The sequence below is a fragment of the Lissotriton vulgaris genome, chromosome 1_1 (assembly GCF_964263255.1).
Source record: "Lissotriton vulgaris chromosome 1_1, aLisVul1.2, whole genome shotgun sequence".
NCBI lineage: Eukaryota > Metazoa > Chordata > Amphibia > Caudata > Salamandridae > Lissotriton > Lissotriton vulgaris.
The window spans coordinates 52,694,121-52,710,582 of record NC_141685.1 but is presented as its reverse complement, the minus strand read 5'-3'; the positions used below and the strand labels follow the sequence as shown (position 1 = coordinate 52,710,582).

Sequence of the window (16,462 nt, the reverse complement as noted above, 5' to 3'; positions counted from 1 at the left end):
GTTTGGTCCGATGAACAGGCGCTGGAACTGCTTAGTTGAATTTGACTTCCTCCCAGGTACGCTGCCCTGAGATACTCGGTTGTATTGAATATAGTGTGAGAAGCATATGGGAGAGGCGGCGATCTACCATCCTGTTGAGACCATGGTAATTAACTGGAACGGTCGAAACATTGACTATACAGGAACTATTTCATAAGAATGATGTTTTCCAACAATCGCCTTTGCTTAACGTGTATTCGACAAAAAGATATTTACAGCCCGGTTTCTGTGTACAAAATGTGGATCCGACTGTTTTATCATCATATCACTTTCATCTTGAGCACCGTGCAGTCATCACTACATGATTTATATATACACGTGCTGCTGAGAGTACAATTAGAATTTTTGGAAATTAAAAGGCCTCATCTGAATTCTAATCATGATAAAAATGGAGAATTCATATCTGCCCAGGGCCTGCATATGTGATACAGACCTGTGAGATAATGAACTTATAGACCCCTGTATTTGTTCACAGTACGCTTGAGAAGTGCTTATATGGGTCTCCACTTCTCATTTCTGGAGCAGAATGACGTCGACACTGAGCTGCACAATGTCTCCTGCTGCGTGCAGCAGGACTTTTTAAAGTTTGAGGATCCAGTCTGACGTGTAGGGAATATTCACAAGGTGAGAAATCAGCAGGTAAAGGAGTATCCACCAGAAAGAGCGTTACCTAAGGCAAGTAACTGGTTTGTTATGTTTTCCTGCTGTTGTATAATATCTAATTTTGGGTGGTGAACTCCGCTCGCGGAGTTTTCCGTACTCTGTGGAGCTTTCAGAGTTTCTAAAAACCCCGCTTCGTGGAGCATAGCAAGGTTTTTTCCCATGCTTGTGCTCTTTAACGTCAAGCACCTTGCTCTAACTCGCCATGGTCCAGTTGGCGAGCAAAATCATCCTCCTGGCGAGATTTCTCAAAGCGGGTGGTTGGATTTCCCAATGCAAGTGGTCGTGGCAGGTCACAGCCAATCGCGTTAAGAAACCTTCCGTTCGCATTGACAAAGCTGCAGATCGAGTAGAAGCAGCTGCAACCTCATGCGCTGCACATGGTGCCATTCGCGATTATTTTTGCAGGGCGGGACAAACACCCGGAGATCAAAATCACCACAAACGGCATGACCCTTACGCACTACGCTGCTCGCGGAACTCCGCGTACAGTGCCGGAGTGTTTTTGTCACTTTGCGGAGTTCCTCATTGCGGAACTCCGCCTAGGCGTAATCTTATGATGAAAATATAGACATCAGTCATATGTTAAGAAACAAAGATGAGTAGAAACCTTTTGGGTGGAGTAAATTTAAGACATTAATATTGTAATTTTTTGGGCAATTAGTTGATTTTTGCAAGTACTAACACTTCTCTGTGTCAAGTAAAGACCTTGAGAGTTTTGTAACTTTCAGATACTCAAATTGTGGATTTTGTTGCAATAAAAAGCAGCCTCAGTTATCCTGCAAGAGTTTTTTGATTAAACCTATTGCAACTACAATATGTGCTCTCTCATGTAAAATTAGGTTGTGAGAAGCTTTTCTGCAACTCAAGCTACGCCTTACTTTTCACCTGGTGTGGATGCATTCCTCATGTGTAGTGAGATCTCCTTTCTCAGTAAAATGTTTCTGGCTTTCCCCTCCTGTATTAGGCTTTAGTCCAGTGTGAATTCTCTCATGTGAAATGACATTGTATTTGTGATTAAACCTTATCTGACATTCAGAACACACATAAGGCTTTTTTCTCCCGTGTGAGTTCGCTCATGACAAGTGAGAAGTATTTTGTAATCAAAACTTTGCTTGCATTTCGAGCACTCATAAGGTATTTCCCCAGAGTGGGATTTCTCATGAAGCATAACTCTGTCTTTCAGATACAAGCTTTTATGGCATAAGGATTTTCTCCAGTGTGGAGTTTCTCATGGTGAGAAAGTGTTTTTCTCTGCAGCTTTTCTGGAATTCAGAGCACTCATAAGGATTTTCATCAGTATGGAGTTGTTTAGTGAGGCTGTGCCAATCAAATAGGAATTTCTGGCATTCACAGTGTTGGTAATGTTTTTTCCCTGTGTGCGTCTGCTCATGTAGAGTGGGATTGCGTTTAAAATTGATGCTTTTCTGGCATTCGGAGCACTGAATTATTTTTTATGGTGAGTTTTCTTATGGTGCATGTAACCATCTCTACCTCTGAATCTTTTCTGACATTTAGAACACTGATAATGTTTTTCTCCAGTGTGGATTCTCACATGTTCAGTGAGATGAGATTTTTGGCTGAAACATTTTTGGCATTCGGAGCACTGATAAGGTTTTTCCCCAGTGTGGATTCTCACATGTTCAGTGAGACTAGATTTTTGGTGGAAACATATTTGGCATTTGGAGCACTGATAAGGCTTTTCCCCAGTGTGGATTCTCACATGGTCATTGAGATTACATTTTTGGCTAAAACATTTTTGGCATTCGGAGCACTGATAAGGTTTTTCCCCAGTGTGGAATCTCACATGTGCAGTTAGAAGTGATTTAAGTGTGAAATCTTTTTGGCATTCAGAGCACTGATAAGGTTTTTCCCCAGTGTGGGTTCTTATATGCTGAGTGAGATGGCTTTTTACACTGAAACATATCTGGCATTCGGAGCACTGATATGGTTTTTCTCCAGTGTGGGTTCTTATATGCTTAGTGAGATGGCTTTTAATACTGAAACATATCTGGCATTCGGAGCACTGATAAGGTTTTTCCCCAGTGTGGGTTCTTGTATGTTCAGTGAGTCTGTTTTTGAAACTGAAACATTTTTGGCATTCAGAGCACTGATATGGTTTCTCTCCAGTGTGAGTTCTTATATGCCGAGTGAGACAGCCTTTATCACTGTAACATTTGTGGCATTCCGAGCACTGATAAGGTTTTTCCCCAGTGTGGGTTATTATATGCTGAGTGAGACTGCTTTTCTTTTTGAAATATCTCTGACATTCAGAGCATGGATAAGGTTTTTCCCCAGTGTGGGTTCTTGTATGCAGAGTGAGACAGCCTTTTTGACTGAAACATTTGTGGCATTCAGTGCACTGATAACGGTTTTCCCCGGTGTGGATTCTTATGTGCCGTGCGAGACTACCTTTTATACTGAAACATTTCTGGCATTCAGAGCACTGATAAGGTTTTTCCCCAGTGTGGAATCTCACATGTGCAGTCAGAAGTGATTTAAGTTTGAAATGTTTTGGGCATTCAGAGCACTGATAAGGGTTTTCCCCAGTGTGGATTCTTGTATGTTCAGTGAGTCTGCTTTTGCAACTGAAACATTTCTGGCATTCAGAGCACTGATATGGTTTCTCTCCAGTGTGGGTTCTTATATGCAGAGTGAGACTGTTTTTGTCAATGAAACATTTCTGGCATTCTGTGCACTGATGAGGCTTTTCCCCAGTGTGGGTTCTTGTATGCCGAGTCAGAGTGCTTTGATCACTGAAACATTTCTGGCATTCAGAGCACTGATAACGTTTTTCCTTAGCCTTAGAGTGGTATCTTGTATGCTGAGTGAGACTGCTTTTGTCTTTGAAACATTTCTGGCATTCCAGGCACTGATACGGTTTGTCCACAGAGTGGGTTATTGCATGTCGAGATAGACTCTGTTTGTTACAAAACCTTTTCTGGCATTCAGAGCACTGATAACGTTTTTCCTTAGCCTTAGAGTGGTATCTTGTATGGTGAGTGAGACTGCTTTTGTCTTTGAAACATTTCTGGCATTCAGAGCACTGATAAGGGTTTTCCCCAGTGTGGATTCTTATATGCTGAGTGAGATTGCTTTTGTCTTTGAAACATTTCTGGCATTCCAGGCACTGATACGGTTTGTCCACAGAGTGGGTTATTGCATGTCGAGATAGACTCTGTTTGTTACAAAACCTTTTCTGGCATTCAGAGCACTGATAAGGGTTTTCCCCAGAGTGGATTCTCATATGTTCAGTTAAATAAGATTTTCGGTTGAAACTTTTTGGGCATTCAGCGCACTGGTAAGGTTTTTCCACAGAGTGGGTTAATGCATGTCGATATAGACTCGGTTTGATACTAAACCTTTTCTGACATTCAGAGCACTGAAAAGGTTTTTCCCCAGTGTGGATTCTCATATGCTCAGTGAGATAAGACTTACGCCTGAAACTTTTGTGGCATACTTTGCACGGAGAGTGGTTTCCCCCAGTGTGGATTCTCATATGCTCAGTGAGATAAGATTTACGCCTGAAACTTTTTTGGCATACTTTGCACTGAGAGTGGTTTCCCCCTGTGTGCATTCTGTCAAATTCTGTGAGATAAGATTTATGGCTGTATCTTTTTGGGCACAGGTAACTTTTTTCCCCAACTTCGGGCTAGTTAGATAATGTTCAGCACTTATCTCTAAAAATTGTGTGTAATCTTCTCAACACTTGAATTGAGCAAACTATTTCTGGAAGCAGCCCTGTAATAGCTAAATTTTTCTAGCAGATAATAGTCTTTAGGTAATAGCCTCTCCGGCAGCAACTTAATTTGTGACTGAAGTTTTTCTCAAATCTATTTGTATAGGTTCTTAGCAATGCAGCAATACGGTGTTAGTCTGATATTTAATGATTAAATTGATAAGTTCCTTTTTGCACTGACGTAATGGCAGTAACTGAGGGAGTTAGAACGTGCACAGTACTATTGTGGATCATTAGTCGTTGAACATCAGTTCCTTCTACCCTTTCTATGTTTGGTGTAAGGTTAAGGTTTGTAGTTCTGAAGATGAGGATTTATTTACATTAGCTATAGCGCAATGGTGATCCTTTAATCCATTTTTATATTTAACAGTTTTACATATCACTCCTGCACAACAGATAATGTTGAGGCGATTTACATAGAATTACAGAACAGTACACAATAAAAAAGAAACAATCTGAGATGGCCATTAACACAATAAAGTGGTGCATTTTTAAGGTCTTCGCAAGAGTGAGCAGAGTGGGTCGAGGTGTTATATCCCGAAGCAGATAGTCTCAAACTTGCGTAACTGGTTAAAAACGGTTGTGGAACAAAGGTGATTTTCTAATCTTTTGGTTGTTAACGTGTCAGCTTCGGAGTCTTCTTTCAGCGTCTTTTCTTTGATGGTATCCAGATGAAACCTTTAGTTGTAACTTTCTTTTATGCAGTGTGTGCTTCCTCTCTGGAATTACATGATGCTTTAGATGAACGTTATTCTGTCATGCTGAGGCAATTTGTCTTTCTGATAATATTTCAGATGAGGATGCTGAAGTGGTCTTTCTACATTATTTCTGATGCTGTGTGCACAGATATGGCTTTGCTCTGGGTTAATGAAATGCAAAATTAGAGACTTCACTTACAGGTGTAGTACTTTCCTCGCCACACTTAGATTTTTGGAAATTGTTTAAACGTAGAATGCTGGATGTCCTTCAGTTTTTCAAAATAAACCTTCTTTTGGCACTGACATTCAGTTGCTTAGTGCTAAATCTTGCTTTCTTCGTCCGTATTTCAATCACCTATAGTATTAAAATTAAATAGTTAATACATGTACATTTCCAAAAATATAATTTACAAGCCAAATCAATGCAGAATTTTGAAAGTGTTGAGCTGTTCTTCAGACAGAGCAGAGTGTAGAATGGTAGCCCGAGAGTACTTGGATGTAGGAGTGAGGATTTGTAGAATTTTCAGCATTTTATTAAGCTCACAAAGGATACATGTACCCTAAGGAGTTGCAACATAGAATCCCAAAGGCAGATATTAAAGTCATATGGACTGGCAGCAAACAGATATTAAAAAAATATATGCTATTAATTAATTTCGGCGTTTTCCCCTGCCCTGAGTTACCACCTACTTGTATCTGGTTTCCTGACTTTTGAGCTCTGGCCTCTGCCGCACGCAAATCTATTGTGTGCTGCGAGGACTATGCCTAGACCTATCCCTCAACTATGGTCCAGAGTGTGAATCAAGGGCAATGAAATTAAGGCGTACTTTCATGTGTTCATTTTATTCCACCTGATTATCAGTTGGGTGCAAAAAACCAGGACACAATCTTTTTCCAGACAGAAAAATTAGACTCAAAAGACGCATAAGACTCTGGGTGCAGCAGAAGCAGCCAAGACTTATGCTGTTTTTTTAACTAACTGGGGAAAATACACAATTCTTTCCTCTGTTGGTGTTCACAGTTGTTGTCAGCCTGTGATTCGGCGTTGAGTGCAGAGCATATCGATTAGAGCCAAGGGGCCGAGCTGAGGAGGAGTTGACGAGCAAGCAGAGCGGAGCCTGGGACGACTGCCAGGGTTTGTTTTGTGACCGGTTCCCGCTTCATTCGCGTCCTGTTATACGGGCGCTTTAAGTTCTACGGATCTGCTGTGGGGGCAGGAACGGCCGCTGCCAGCACCGCGGTGCTAAGGCGCTGCTGGTGCTGTTCGTGCGGCGGCTGCTGCAGGGCACCCAGGCGCACAGAGGAGCCTTGGCATGCCGTCTGATTTTTGTCAAAAATGTGTTTAATAATAATTTTTTTCCACAGTCCACAGGCAAAAATGACTTCCTCACTTGGTCCCACGCATGGATCAGAAAGCCTCAACAGGTGGACAAAGTGCATTGATCAATATAAACCAGCTCCTCCTCTTATTAGATAAACCAAATGAAAGATACAGCTTCTAAGTGCCCCGGAGCTGAGAGAGAGAGATAAAAAAGAAAAAAAGAAGATCATGCAACTTTGCTAAGCCAGCAGATAGGTCTAAAGAAAACTCAACGGCTTTCTGTAACGGTAATTTCTCCAGGTTGCTCCACCGAGGTGTTGTATGCGGAATAGCCAAAAAGCGTGGACAAACTCATCCTAACATGGGATAAGTAATTATGAATCTAACAAGGAACAAAGAAAAAAACACACAACAAACCCCACCCGACGTGGCGGCGTGTTCATACTAACGAGAGGTTGGTCGACACTGGAATTGTGATCAAAACTGGAAGAGATGGCGGGCTCTGATGGTGGAGGGACACACCGCTGACAGACGGCCCCGGGAGAGGAAGGAGACAAGGGGACCCATTTAAATTAGAAATTCTTATAATTATCCCTGAAAATATCAGCCATACGTTCTAGGCTAAGCAGTCTCCAAAGACGAGAGTGCCATAGGGAAATAGTTGGAGCCTCCCTTCTCTTCCAGGAGGCTGCCAGGGTGACCTTAGCTGCCCCACACGCACCAATCTTAAAGTATGGGACTCAATTTCGGGCAACAACAGGTGGACTTCTTTTCCATTCCCAATCACTCCAATCCATTTCAACCCCCGGCCCAACATGAGGGCCCTTTGATGCCGGGAGAAGGGGAGGCGGCTTAGCTCTAATACATTTGTTACACAATTTTGATCCCCTTACTTTTGATCAATGTCAAAGAGTCTTTGAATTGAAGAACACGGAAAGATATCAGTATATCCAATTAATGCACTGGGCCCTCACACCTCAGATACGGAAGGCTGCTCTTCGACCTCTCACAAAATTTGAGGCCTTTCTCACCAAGACTGCTAACATGAAAGGGGTGATCTCATTTATCTATAGCTTCCTCCTTAAAACAGTGCTTTGCACACGCCCCCGGTATATGTCTATGTGGAAAGACTTAATTCACCGTCCTATTTCCGATGAGGAATGGACGCATCTATGGTCCGACATCGCACGCTTCAATCATTCCTCAGAACTCAGGGAACTGCCGCCTGATTTTACGTATACACCAAGCATTGAGCAGAGCAGAGCTGAGCAGAGGAGTGGAGGGAAGTGCCTACATCTGCCGTCTGTAGTGGGACTGGCTCTGGATTCCGCTCTTGCTCCTGAACGATTGCCAGTATTCTCCCTTGTACTCTTGACGGCGATGAATAGCAACGAAAAAGCAATGAACAGTGAGTGGTGAGTGATAAGTGGCAAGTGGTGTGTGGCATGTGTCGAGTAGTTAAGGTTGATCGGTCCGTAGGTCGCTGAGCCATTGGGGTCTGTAATAAGTCTGTAATACAAAATCTGAGAAATTATACAAAGGGGAAAGTGACAACAGACTTTGACCCTGTTAAAGCACCCCTCGACCCCTGAATTACTATGCATGCCTAGACTACAGCCCTACCCGGAGCCCGGCAATTAATCAATTGATTAATTAATTAGTTAATTAACTAAGTAACCAGCAGCACCGGCGGATTCTGTACTGAGGTGTGCTTTGGGGATGTTTTCCCTTGGAGGTGTTTGGAGGTGTTTTTGTCCAATCAAAGCACTGTTTGGTCTTTTCACTGGCCCGTTTGAGTCTCTGAAAGAAGCAAGACTTCTTCACCTTAGAGGGCGTATTATGAGGTCAGGAAAGGAGCGGCCACCTTTCCCTCCTATCAAAAGGAAAAGAAAAATACAACAAATACTAATATTAGATACGTTTAAAATAAAATAGCAGGTGACATATAGTCCTTTAAATCATCTAAGGTCCATACATTTGGGAAACTGGGAAAGTCCCCGTCAAAGTTTGATTTTATGAAAGATCCAACATTGATAACTAACCAATGTGATCTTCAAACTCCAATTAAACCACTGAGTAGAACAAATATTATATCCCCTAAGCAAGGAGTAAGTGAACCAGGCCACCCTGAGTCTGAAGCTGAAGTCGAACAAATGTCAAATTCAACTAAGGACTAAGTCAACCATTGGGGTCAAATAACGGACCTAGAGATGTCAACTATTCCACTTATTGTTCGTTCACAAGAAGAGGACGCAAAATGCACAAATCTAACAATGTGAGATACTCAGCAATTACTACCAACTAGGCAGCCAATGCCAATAAAGTGCAAGTAAAAATCAGAAAAGCTAACGGTATAGGGGAACCATCTAATTTGGGCCAAATAAATCAACGAGAGCAAGAAGCTCCAAATGAACTAAATGGTGGGGTGAAGATCATAAGGGAAGCCAATACCCCCCTGAAATCGGATGTTACTCTGTCTAAAATAAATTCAGTTAAACAGGAGCAGCCGAAATTTAATCAAAATAACGGATCTTAAATTAATAAGGACGAATACAACAGCAACCCAGAAACTCTGCAGCGTTGGAGTACTCCATATCAAAAAGACGTTTTGAATAGTAGTCCACAATTCATTAATTCTTGTGATGAGGGACATGATTTTCAAGGACAACAAAAAGAGGAGTATAAGGACCTATCATTCATAAATGGGCAACACCATAACCCAGGTACTCAGGTACCAGGAAGTGGGAACGCAGGAGCAATTTGGGATTTATTCTTCAAAACCTCGCAATTAACTCTGGAAGCTTTAACATATCAGTCCAACAAAAAGGAGGTCCAAATAGATCTCTTGAGTGCTACGGCATCCTCTGTTTCCGGAACTGAGCAGAAGATAACAACACAAAATAATCTAATAGTAAGGGCACAATCTCAGCCAATATTTACGTATGCAGAGTGTGGCTGTGCCCCACTAATTAACAAACTAGCTACCATTTCGGATATTTTAAAAACAATAAATGACAAGGTAAAAGGGAATTTTCCTAATGTGGGAATACAACCCATCAAGACCGACTGATGATACAATAAAGATACAATAAAATGTAAAGACAATACTGTTGTTGTTAAAGAAAAAATAGATGATAAAACAAAAGATCAAGAAGTGATAAACCTATGCTCGACACAATCAACAATGACAGACGCAGCTCCAGAAGTTCATATATCCAAAAGACAGAGGAAAAAACTACGGAAAGCAAGAAATAAAGCTTCTAAAAGTATGAAAAATACAAATGCATCAGATATAGTGAGATTGAACACTAGAAACAACCATGAACAAATATCACATTGTGAAGGTGAGGGTAAACAAATGTCTCCAACAAAACCATTTTACCCTCTATTTAATAAGGATCTATCAGAGATACAAACAGTTATAAAAAATAAATGCCTAAACAATCAAGCCGATAGTATAAAAATGATAGAGCATGGGAAAGTTCAGTCCTTAGAAATGCTGCAAGTGGAGGAAAGTAATAAACAGGTGGAAAATAAGCCATCACAATTGGAAACAAATAGAGCAAAGAGAGAGAGTATCAGAGGGGATGAAACGAATAGAGATTTGTTAAAAACCTAGAAGGATATTAAATTACCACAAGATCTGGGAACCGAAACGAAGCAGTTACATAAACATCGACAATCATGGTCTCAAACTGTTAGTAATCATAATGGAAGGTTAATTGAGCATGCTCAAGGTGAAAATAGCCTGCAACAAATTAAATTAAATAACCCAGATCAAAAAGGAGTGGTGCAGGTAATTTTTACGCCACAATATAAATCTAGGGGTAACAATGAAACAACTTGCAAACATCCGGAACCCAACACAAGATGGCAGGAGTATGTAAAGCTTGTGCATCTACAGCACACATGCCTCGAACAGAGGATTAATGGCCCCAAATCCCTGTCGTGGTATCTTGTCATGTTGTGGCTCAGTGTGCCATGAGATGTGGCAGGCTATAGTGCTTGGTGTGATTTGGTCATTTTTGACAAGGTGGAGTGCTGAACGGTTAGGCAAATTTAGATTTTCTTTGTTTTTGGGATCGTGTGATATAGTGCGGTACCTACAGTATGATGTAAGTAAATAAATTACATTGCTAATATACCATAAGGATGTGGGGGTGAGTGTTATTAGGGCCGAAGCCTTGCTGATTATATGCAGAATAAAAGGTCTGGGAGGTCACTACTGACTAGGGCAGGTTAGCAGCTGCACAGGCCTTGGGCATTGATCCTATTGAGGATAATATGTGACGGGCCACTGGTGACTGAGCTGGCTAGCAACAACGCTGGCCTCTGGTATTCATTACAAGCAGGGTAACAATACATGTCAATATTGATTCGAACTGGTTGGTAGTAGAGTTGACCTCTGGTTTTGAATATTAGCAGGATTTAAGGTACAGGGGTCACTACTGACTGAAGTTACTTAGCAGGATAATAGGTCTCAGGGGGGCCATACTGACTGAAGCTGGTTAGTATGATCACTAGTCCCAAGGTGCTACTAATGACTCAAGTTGGCTAGAATTATAACAGGTCCCAGGGGGAAGTACTAACAGGAGCTGGCTAGTAGGCGTACATTCAGGTCCAAGGGGCCACTACTGACTGGAGCTGGCTAAAAGAATAACAGGCCCATGGGTGGTGGGGTTACGAATGGCACCAGTGACCGGAGTTGGCTAGAAGCATTGCCAACATTTGGTATTGATTAAATGCAGGATTCCAGGTCACAGGAGACACTGCTGAATACAGCTGGATAGCAGCAGTGGTGGCCTCTAGGAAGAAGAATTGAGAAAGCATAACTGGATATACTGGTTTCTTTAATACCGATAATTGGTTACACATGAACGCCACAATGTGCATGGATATATTACATTACTAAATTACAATAGTCTGTTCGCCTTAATGTGCCTGCAAAGTTATATGATTCTATTGTAGTAAATTGAATATTGACAAACAGAAGTGTTATGTCCAGAAACAGTGAATTCTGCAGCTTGTCTGTGTATCTTTTATCTGCACCTCACAGACTCACCTTCCTCTCGAGAGAAGATCCTGCCTCCTACTCATTAGTGTTGTTTCAGTAACTGTTTTTATCACGTGTTCATGTTTGGTTGACTAGTATTAGGAGGAAAGTGCATAAAAATACATTGTGAATCATTAGCATTAAATACTCCACCTTGCTTTAGGGTGGATGCTCTCGTCCATTGCAAAGACACTTGTCACTTGTTAGTTTGCTTGGACTTTTGCTATTTTTGCATTAAATTTATGATAGATTTGTTGGCCTTAGGTGTGTTGTGTTTTATTTTACATATCATAAGAGATGATGAGGAAAATGACAGTCCAGTATACACACTCTTCATATACGACCGGGCCTAGGGCCAGTCTCTATGCCGGACCCTACCGCCACAAGGATAAGCTACTCTCGTCGAGATCTTCTCAGCCTCAGACCCACCAGGAACAGCACCTGCCATGTAATGTACGACCCCAATGTACCTTTCACTAGATGTAATATCTGTAAACCAGGGAACCTACTCCTTCCCAGTCGGGCTGTCCAACTCCTAGGCCTCAAAATAGCGACACTCAACTGTAGATCGCTCCCCAAGCACGCCCTACTCATCAACCATCTGATCGTCGATCTCGATCTGGACATACTCTTCCTAACCGAAACTTGGATCACTGGACATTCTAACTCCGACATAGTCTTGGCCTTACCGCCGGGCTTTTTGATCATGTCCCAACCCCGCCCTCTTGGTCGAGGAGGGGGATTAGCCATTATTTATCGTGACTACTTCACCTGTCGATCCAGCGATATTCAGAGCCAGGAGTCGGAGAGCTGCCTCTTTACGCTACTGCTTTCCCCGACCAACTCCCTGTCAGGCCTCCTGGTTTATCGGCCCCCAGGGCATTTCGGCCCCTTCTCTGCCGCTTTCCTGGAAACCGTTTCATCCCTGGCCCATTTAACATCTAACTTCCTGATTACAGGAGACCTCAACATACATTTTGATGATCCACTAGATACAGGGGCTTCTGATTTAATCTGTGACCTGGGAGCCCTTGGCCTCTCCCTTGTCAATTCAGGAGCCACGCACTCGAAAGGACACCTGCTCGACCCTGTGTTCTCGAACATTCCTTCCCTTCAGTTCACTAAGTCCCTCCCCCTCCCATGGACGGATCATTTCCTTGTCTTGGCCCATCTTCCTGGGTCTTTCAAGAAACCCCAAAAACCCACAACTTACACCAAGGACAGAGCCTGGGCCAGACTCTCGGTGGAAAACTGGGCCATTGCTCTGGACACCACTACCCCCAGTCTCACAGCTGACCCCTCCATTGCTGATACTCAGTTCAGAGACTGGATCTCCTCTTCCCTCGACAGCATCATTCCTATCAAAAATCGGGAGAACAAACATAGGACTAAGGACCATGCTCCATGGTATAACTCCGAACTCAGAGCGTTCCGTAAAGAGTGTAAAAAGGCCGAGAGATTGTGGAGAAAAGATTGGCTCCATAGCAACAAAGACATGTACCATAGCGCGGTGAGACGCTACAAAGCAGCCTTAAAGCTAGCCAAAGCTGCATTCTATGACAACAGAAAAAAAACCGCGACAAACTCCTCAAAAGAATCATACCTGATAGTCAAAGAACTACTAAACATTCCAATAGCACCTTCCCCTCACTCCCCCCCTCCAGACAGAAGCAAGGATATGGCCAACTACTTCGACTCTAAAATCCTGCGGATACTTGACTCCCTCCCAACCATCAGTCCACCTACCCCCACGGACATAGTGGCCTGCAACAACAGCCCACAGTTGGACACTTTTAGAGCAGTCTCCCTCACAGAGGTAACCTCCACGCTGGATCAAATGAAAAGCGGTTCTCCCCTTGACCCAGCCCCGGTTAGATTCCTAAAAACTGTGTCCCCCAACATAGCCCCCACCATCACGGACCTTATCAACACATCTCTTTCCCAAGGAACGGTGCCCCCCAACTGGAAGAACGCAGTCGTTAAGGCCCTGCTGAAAAAGCCCCATCTCAACCCGGACGACATGGCCAATTACAGACCTATCTCGCTGCTCCCATGTATCAGCAAGATGGCGGAAAAGCTAGTGAACTCGCAACTGTCTCAATTCCTTGAGACAAACAATCTGTTGCGTCAATCCCAAACAGGATTCCGTCCCGGCCATGGCACGGACACTGCTCTCCTCTCCGTCATCGAGGAGGCACGGTGTATCCTGGACTCAGGAGGATCAGTGACAGTGATCCTCCTGGACCTCAGTGCCGCCTTCGATACGGTGGATCACCGTGTCCTTTTACACCGCTTGGCCAAGGCAGGAAATGTGGGAACGGCGCGAGCATGGATCGAATCCTTTCTATCCAACCGCTCCTTTCAGGTGTGGGACGGCAACTCACGCTCTGAACCACTATCACTCAAGAACGGAGTTCCCCAGGGGTCATCGCTCAGCCCCACCCTGTTTAATGTATACATGGCCCCCCTGGAAGATGTAGTGGCCCCCTACGGGATAAAAATAATAAACTATGCAGACGACACTCAACTAGTCGTCTCCTTATCTCACCTGGATAACCACCCAGACAGCCTGCTGAACTGTCTCCAGGACATCCACACCTGGATGTGTGATTCCGCCCTGAAGCTGAATGGTGCAAAAACTGAGATCATGCTCCTGGGAAACAAATGGACGTCCATCCCACCATCAGTTTGGCCGGACACCTTTGGTGAAATTCCCTCACCAAAAAAAGAGATCAAAACACTAGGAATATGGTTGGAACCTGACCTCACAATGAAGACTCAGGCTGCTAAAACAGCAGGCACCTGCTTTGGTCTCCTGCGATCCGTGCGCAAGATTCTCCCTCTTCTCCCCCCTCTATCCAGAAAATTACTGGTCCAGGGACTTATCTTAGCCCGGCTCGACTACAGCAACGCCATATATCTTGGGGCACCAGAATCCACCCTGGCCAAACTCCAACGCACCCAAAATGCGGCGGCCAGGCTCATTATGAACCTCCCACCCAGAGCTTCAGCCAAGCCTGCCCTCAAAGCCCTACACTGGCTCCCTGTCCGCCAGAGAGTAGAGTTTAAAGCCCTGTGCACCACCCATAAGCTCATCAATGGTGTTGGTCCAGCCGCTCTGAGAGACATGGTTACTCCATATAAAGCCCTCAGACCCCTTCGTTCCGACGCCGAACATCTTGCCACTGTACCAAAATTCAGGAAGGCTCGCACCGGTGGTCGTCGCTTTTCGGTCAGAGCTTCCACAGGATGGAACGCACTCCCACGCAGTCTACGTCTGGAACCCTCTCACGCCTTATTCCGAAAAAAACTCAAAACCCTCCTGTTTCCCAAATAGCTCATTTCCTCTCCCCCCTCCCCTGGTCTTCACAGATTTACAGCGCGGGGATGCCTACGGGTCACCAGGCGCTTTAGAAATCGCAAAATAAATAAATAAATAAATAAAATCAACTCACAGTATACTATTCCGGAGGTTCAGTCGCACAGTAAATATTGGCGCTTGCTCGTTTCACAAAAATGATCCGTTACCTGCCTCGGAGCGCACTTCATACAGACGAGTATGGGGTTATCATGCTGCTGCTACAAGCTCCTTACCTGTGTGAGTTATCGGGATCGATGCAGGGGCAGACCCAAACCAGCAACACGTGGAGATCAATGACAAATACTGAAGAATGAACAGAGCTTCCAAGCTGGTGACCATTACTTAATTAACCTTGAAAATAAAAGACACAGTTTTAGTATTCTGGTGACTTGTGTCAAATACTTAAAAAATGGAACTGGATGTGCTGAATTGGATGTTGTCCCAGGTCATGTGTGACACCTTCCACCACTATTGCTTATGGGACTTGCAGTTTTGTTTTTCTCATTAAAAGGATGGTCTCTGAAGTCCCAGTCTTCTAAGGGATGTTGGTAAAAATCAGAGGCCTGAGTGAGGGTGAAGCATGACACTGCTCTGCTTAGCAGTGAGATGACTGACAGTTCCCCAGCCCTTCCATTCTTTGTCCTACAGAGGCTCGTTGGCCATTCATATTTTTTTGCAACGACAAAGAAACATTTATTGTAGCTTCTGTCAACTGAAGAGATAAAACGCCTGGGTGTGTTTCATTAACTACTGACAAACATGAACAATCAAGAACATGAGTTTCTGGAAAACTATCAAGCACTATCAAGCACCCAATCAGAATCAGCCGCCCTTCACACCCAGGAATTCTTGAGGATTTGGAGAGGATGAATTGCACGTGGTATAAGAGGAACAATACATCGATCAAAGCTCACTTCTCAGGGATATACTGAAATGCCAGCCTCATGGTACACTTAGCCATCTTTTCACCTCCTCCTCCTCCTCAACCTCTTGACCAGCTATCAGGGCAAATGAGCCTGCAGCAAAGCATCGCTGGCTTGGTTCCACACCGGACCAGGCAAGGTGGTCAACTCCATTCTCCTCCAAGTCAGCAATCACTCTGGTCGAGCCAGTCCTAACCCCACATGAATGTTCCCCATCACAACTATTTTAATGGTACTAAGTTATGTTTCTGCCAAATGACTGAGTCAAAAATTGAAAGGTTTTACTATGAAGTGCTGAAAGAGAAATCAAGAAGTTTTTCAATATTTCGGAGTCTGCCACAGTACAGAGGAGCATTATTTCTTTACAGCAGCAAATCATGTATGTGCCCTGTAGAAAGCACGTTTGAATGAAACATGGAATGCATTGCAACTTATCCCCTCTGCTTTTTTCGATTTCTATGGAGCCATTCCTAGCTGCGCTCCTGGCTCAGCCCAAGATAATCCCATTTAGCTCCGGACACCACTGTTTGAAAATTACCGCTTACGCGGACGACATAGCGGTATACTCATCAAATGTTACAACAGCACTAGAGGGTATAATGATTGAAGCGGAAAAATTTGGCAATGTATCTGGCTATAAACTAAATGCGAACAAAACTCAGATAGTG

At 43.6% G+C, this 16,462-nt stretch overlaps 1 protein-coding gene and 1 long non-coding RNA gene across 2 annotated transcripts; both read right to left on the bottom strand.

Annotated features, from left to right (window-relative positions):
* Nucleotides 1–2,014: 2,014 nt before the first annotated feature.
* On the bottom strand, nucleotides 2,015–4,417 carry LOC147737213 (uncharacterized). Its single transcript, XM_086934522.1, has 2 exons — nucleotides 3,894–4,417; nucleotides 2,015–3,635 (listed from the first exon to the last, which is right to left on the bottom strand). The coding sequence occupies exons 1-2, from the start codon at nucleotides 4,274–4,276 to the stop codon at nucleotides 2,147–2,149; spliced, it is 1,872 nt and encodes a 623-aa protein (XP_086790648.1). The 5' UTR covers nucleotides 4,277–4,417; the 3' UTR covers nucleotides 2,015–2,146.
* Nucleotides 4,418–4,764: 347 nt separating this feature from the next.
* LOC147737212 (uncharacterized) lies at nucleotides 4,765–15,220 on the bottom strand. Its single transcript, XR_015299307.1, has 2 exons — nucleotides 15,105–15,220; nucleotides 4,765–5,491 (listed from the first exon to the last, which is right to left on the bottom strand). It is a non-coding gene; the product is annotated as an uncharacterized LOC147737212 (long non-coding RNA).
* Nucleotides 15,221–16,462: the final 1,242 nt, after the last annotated feature.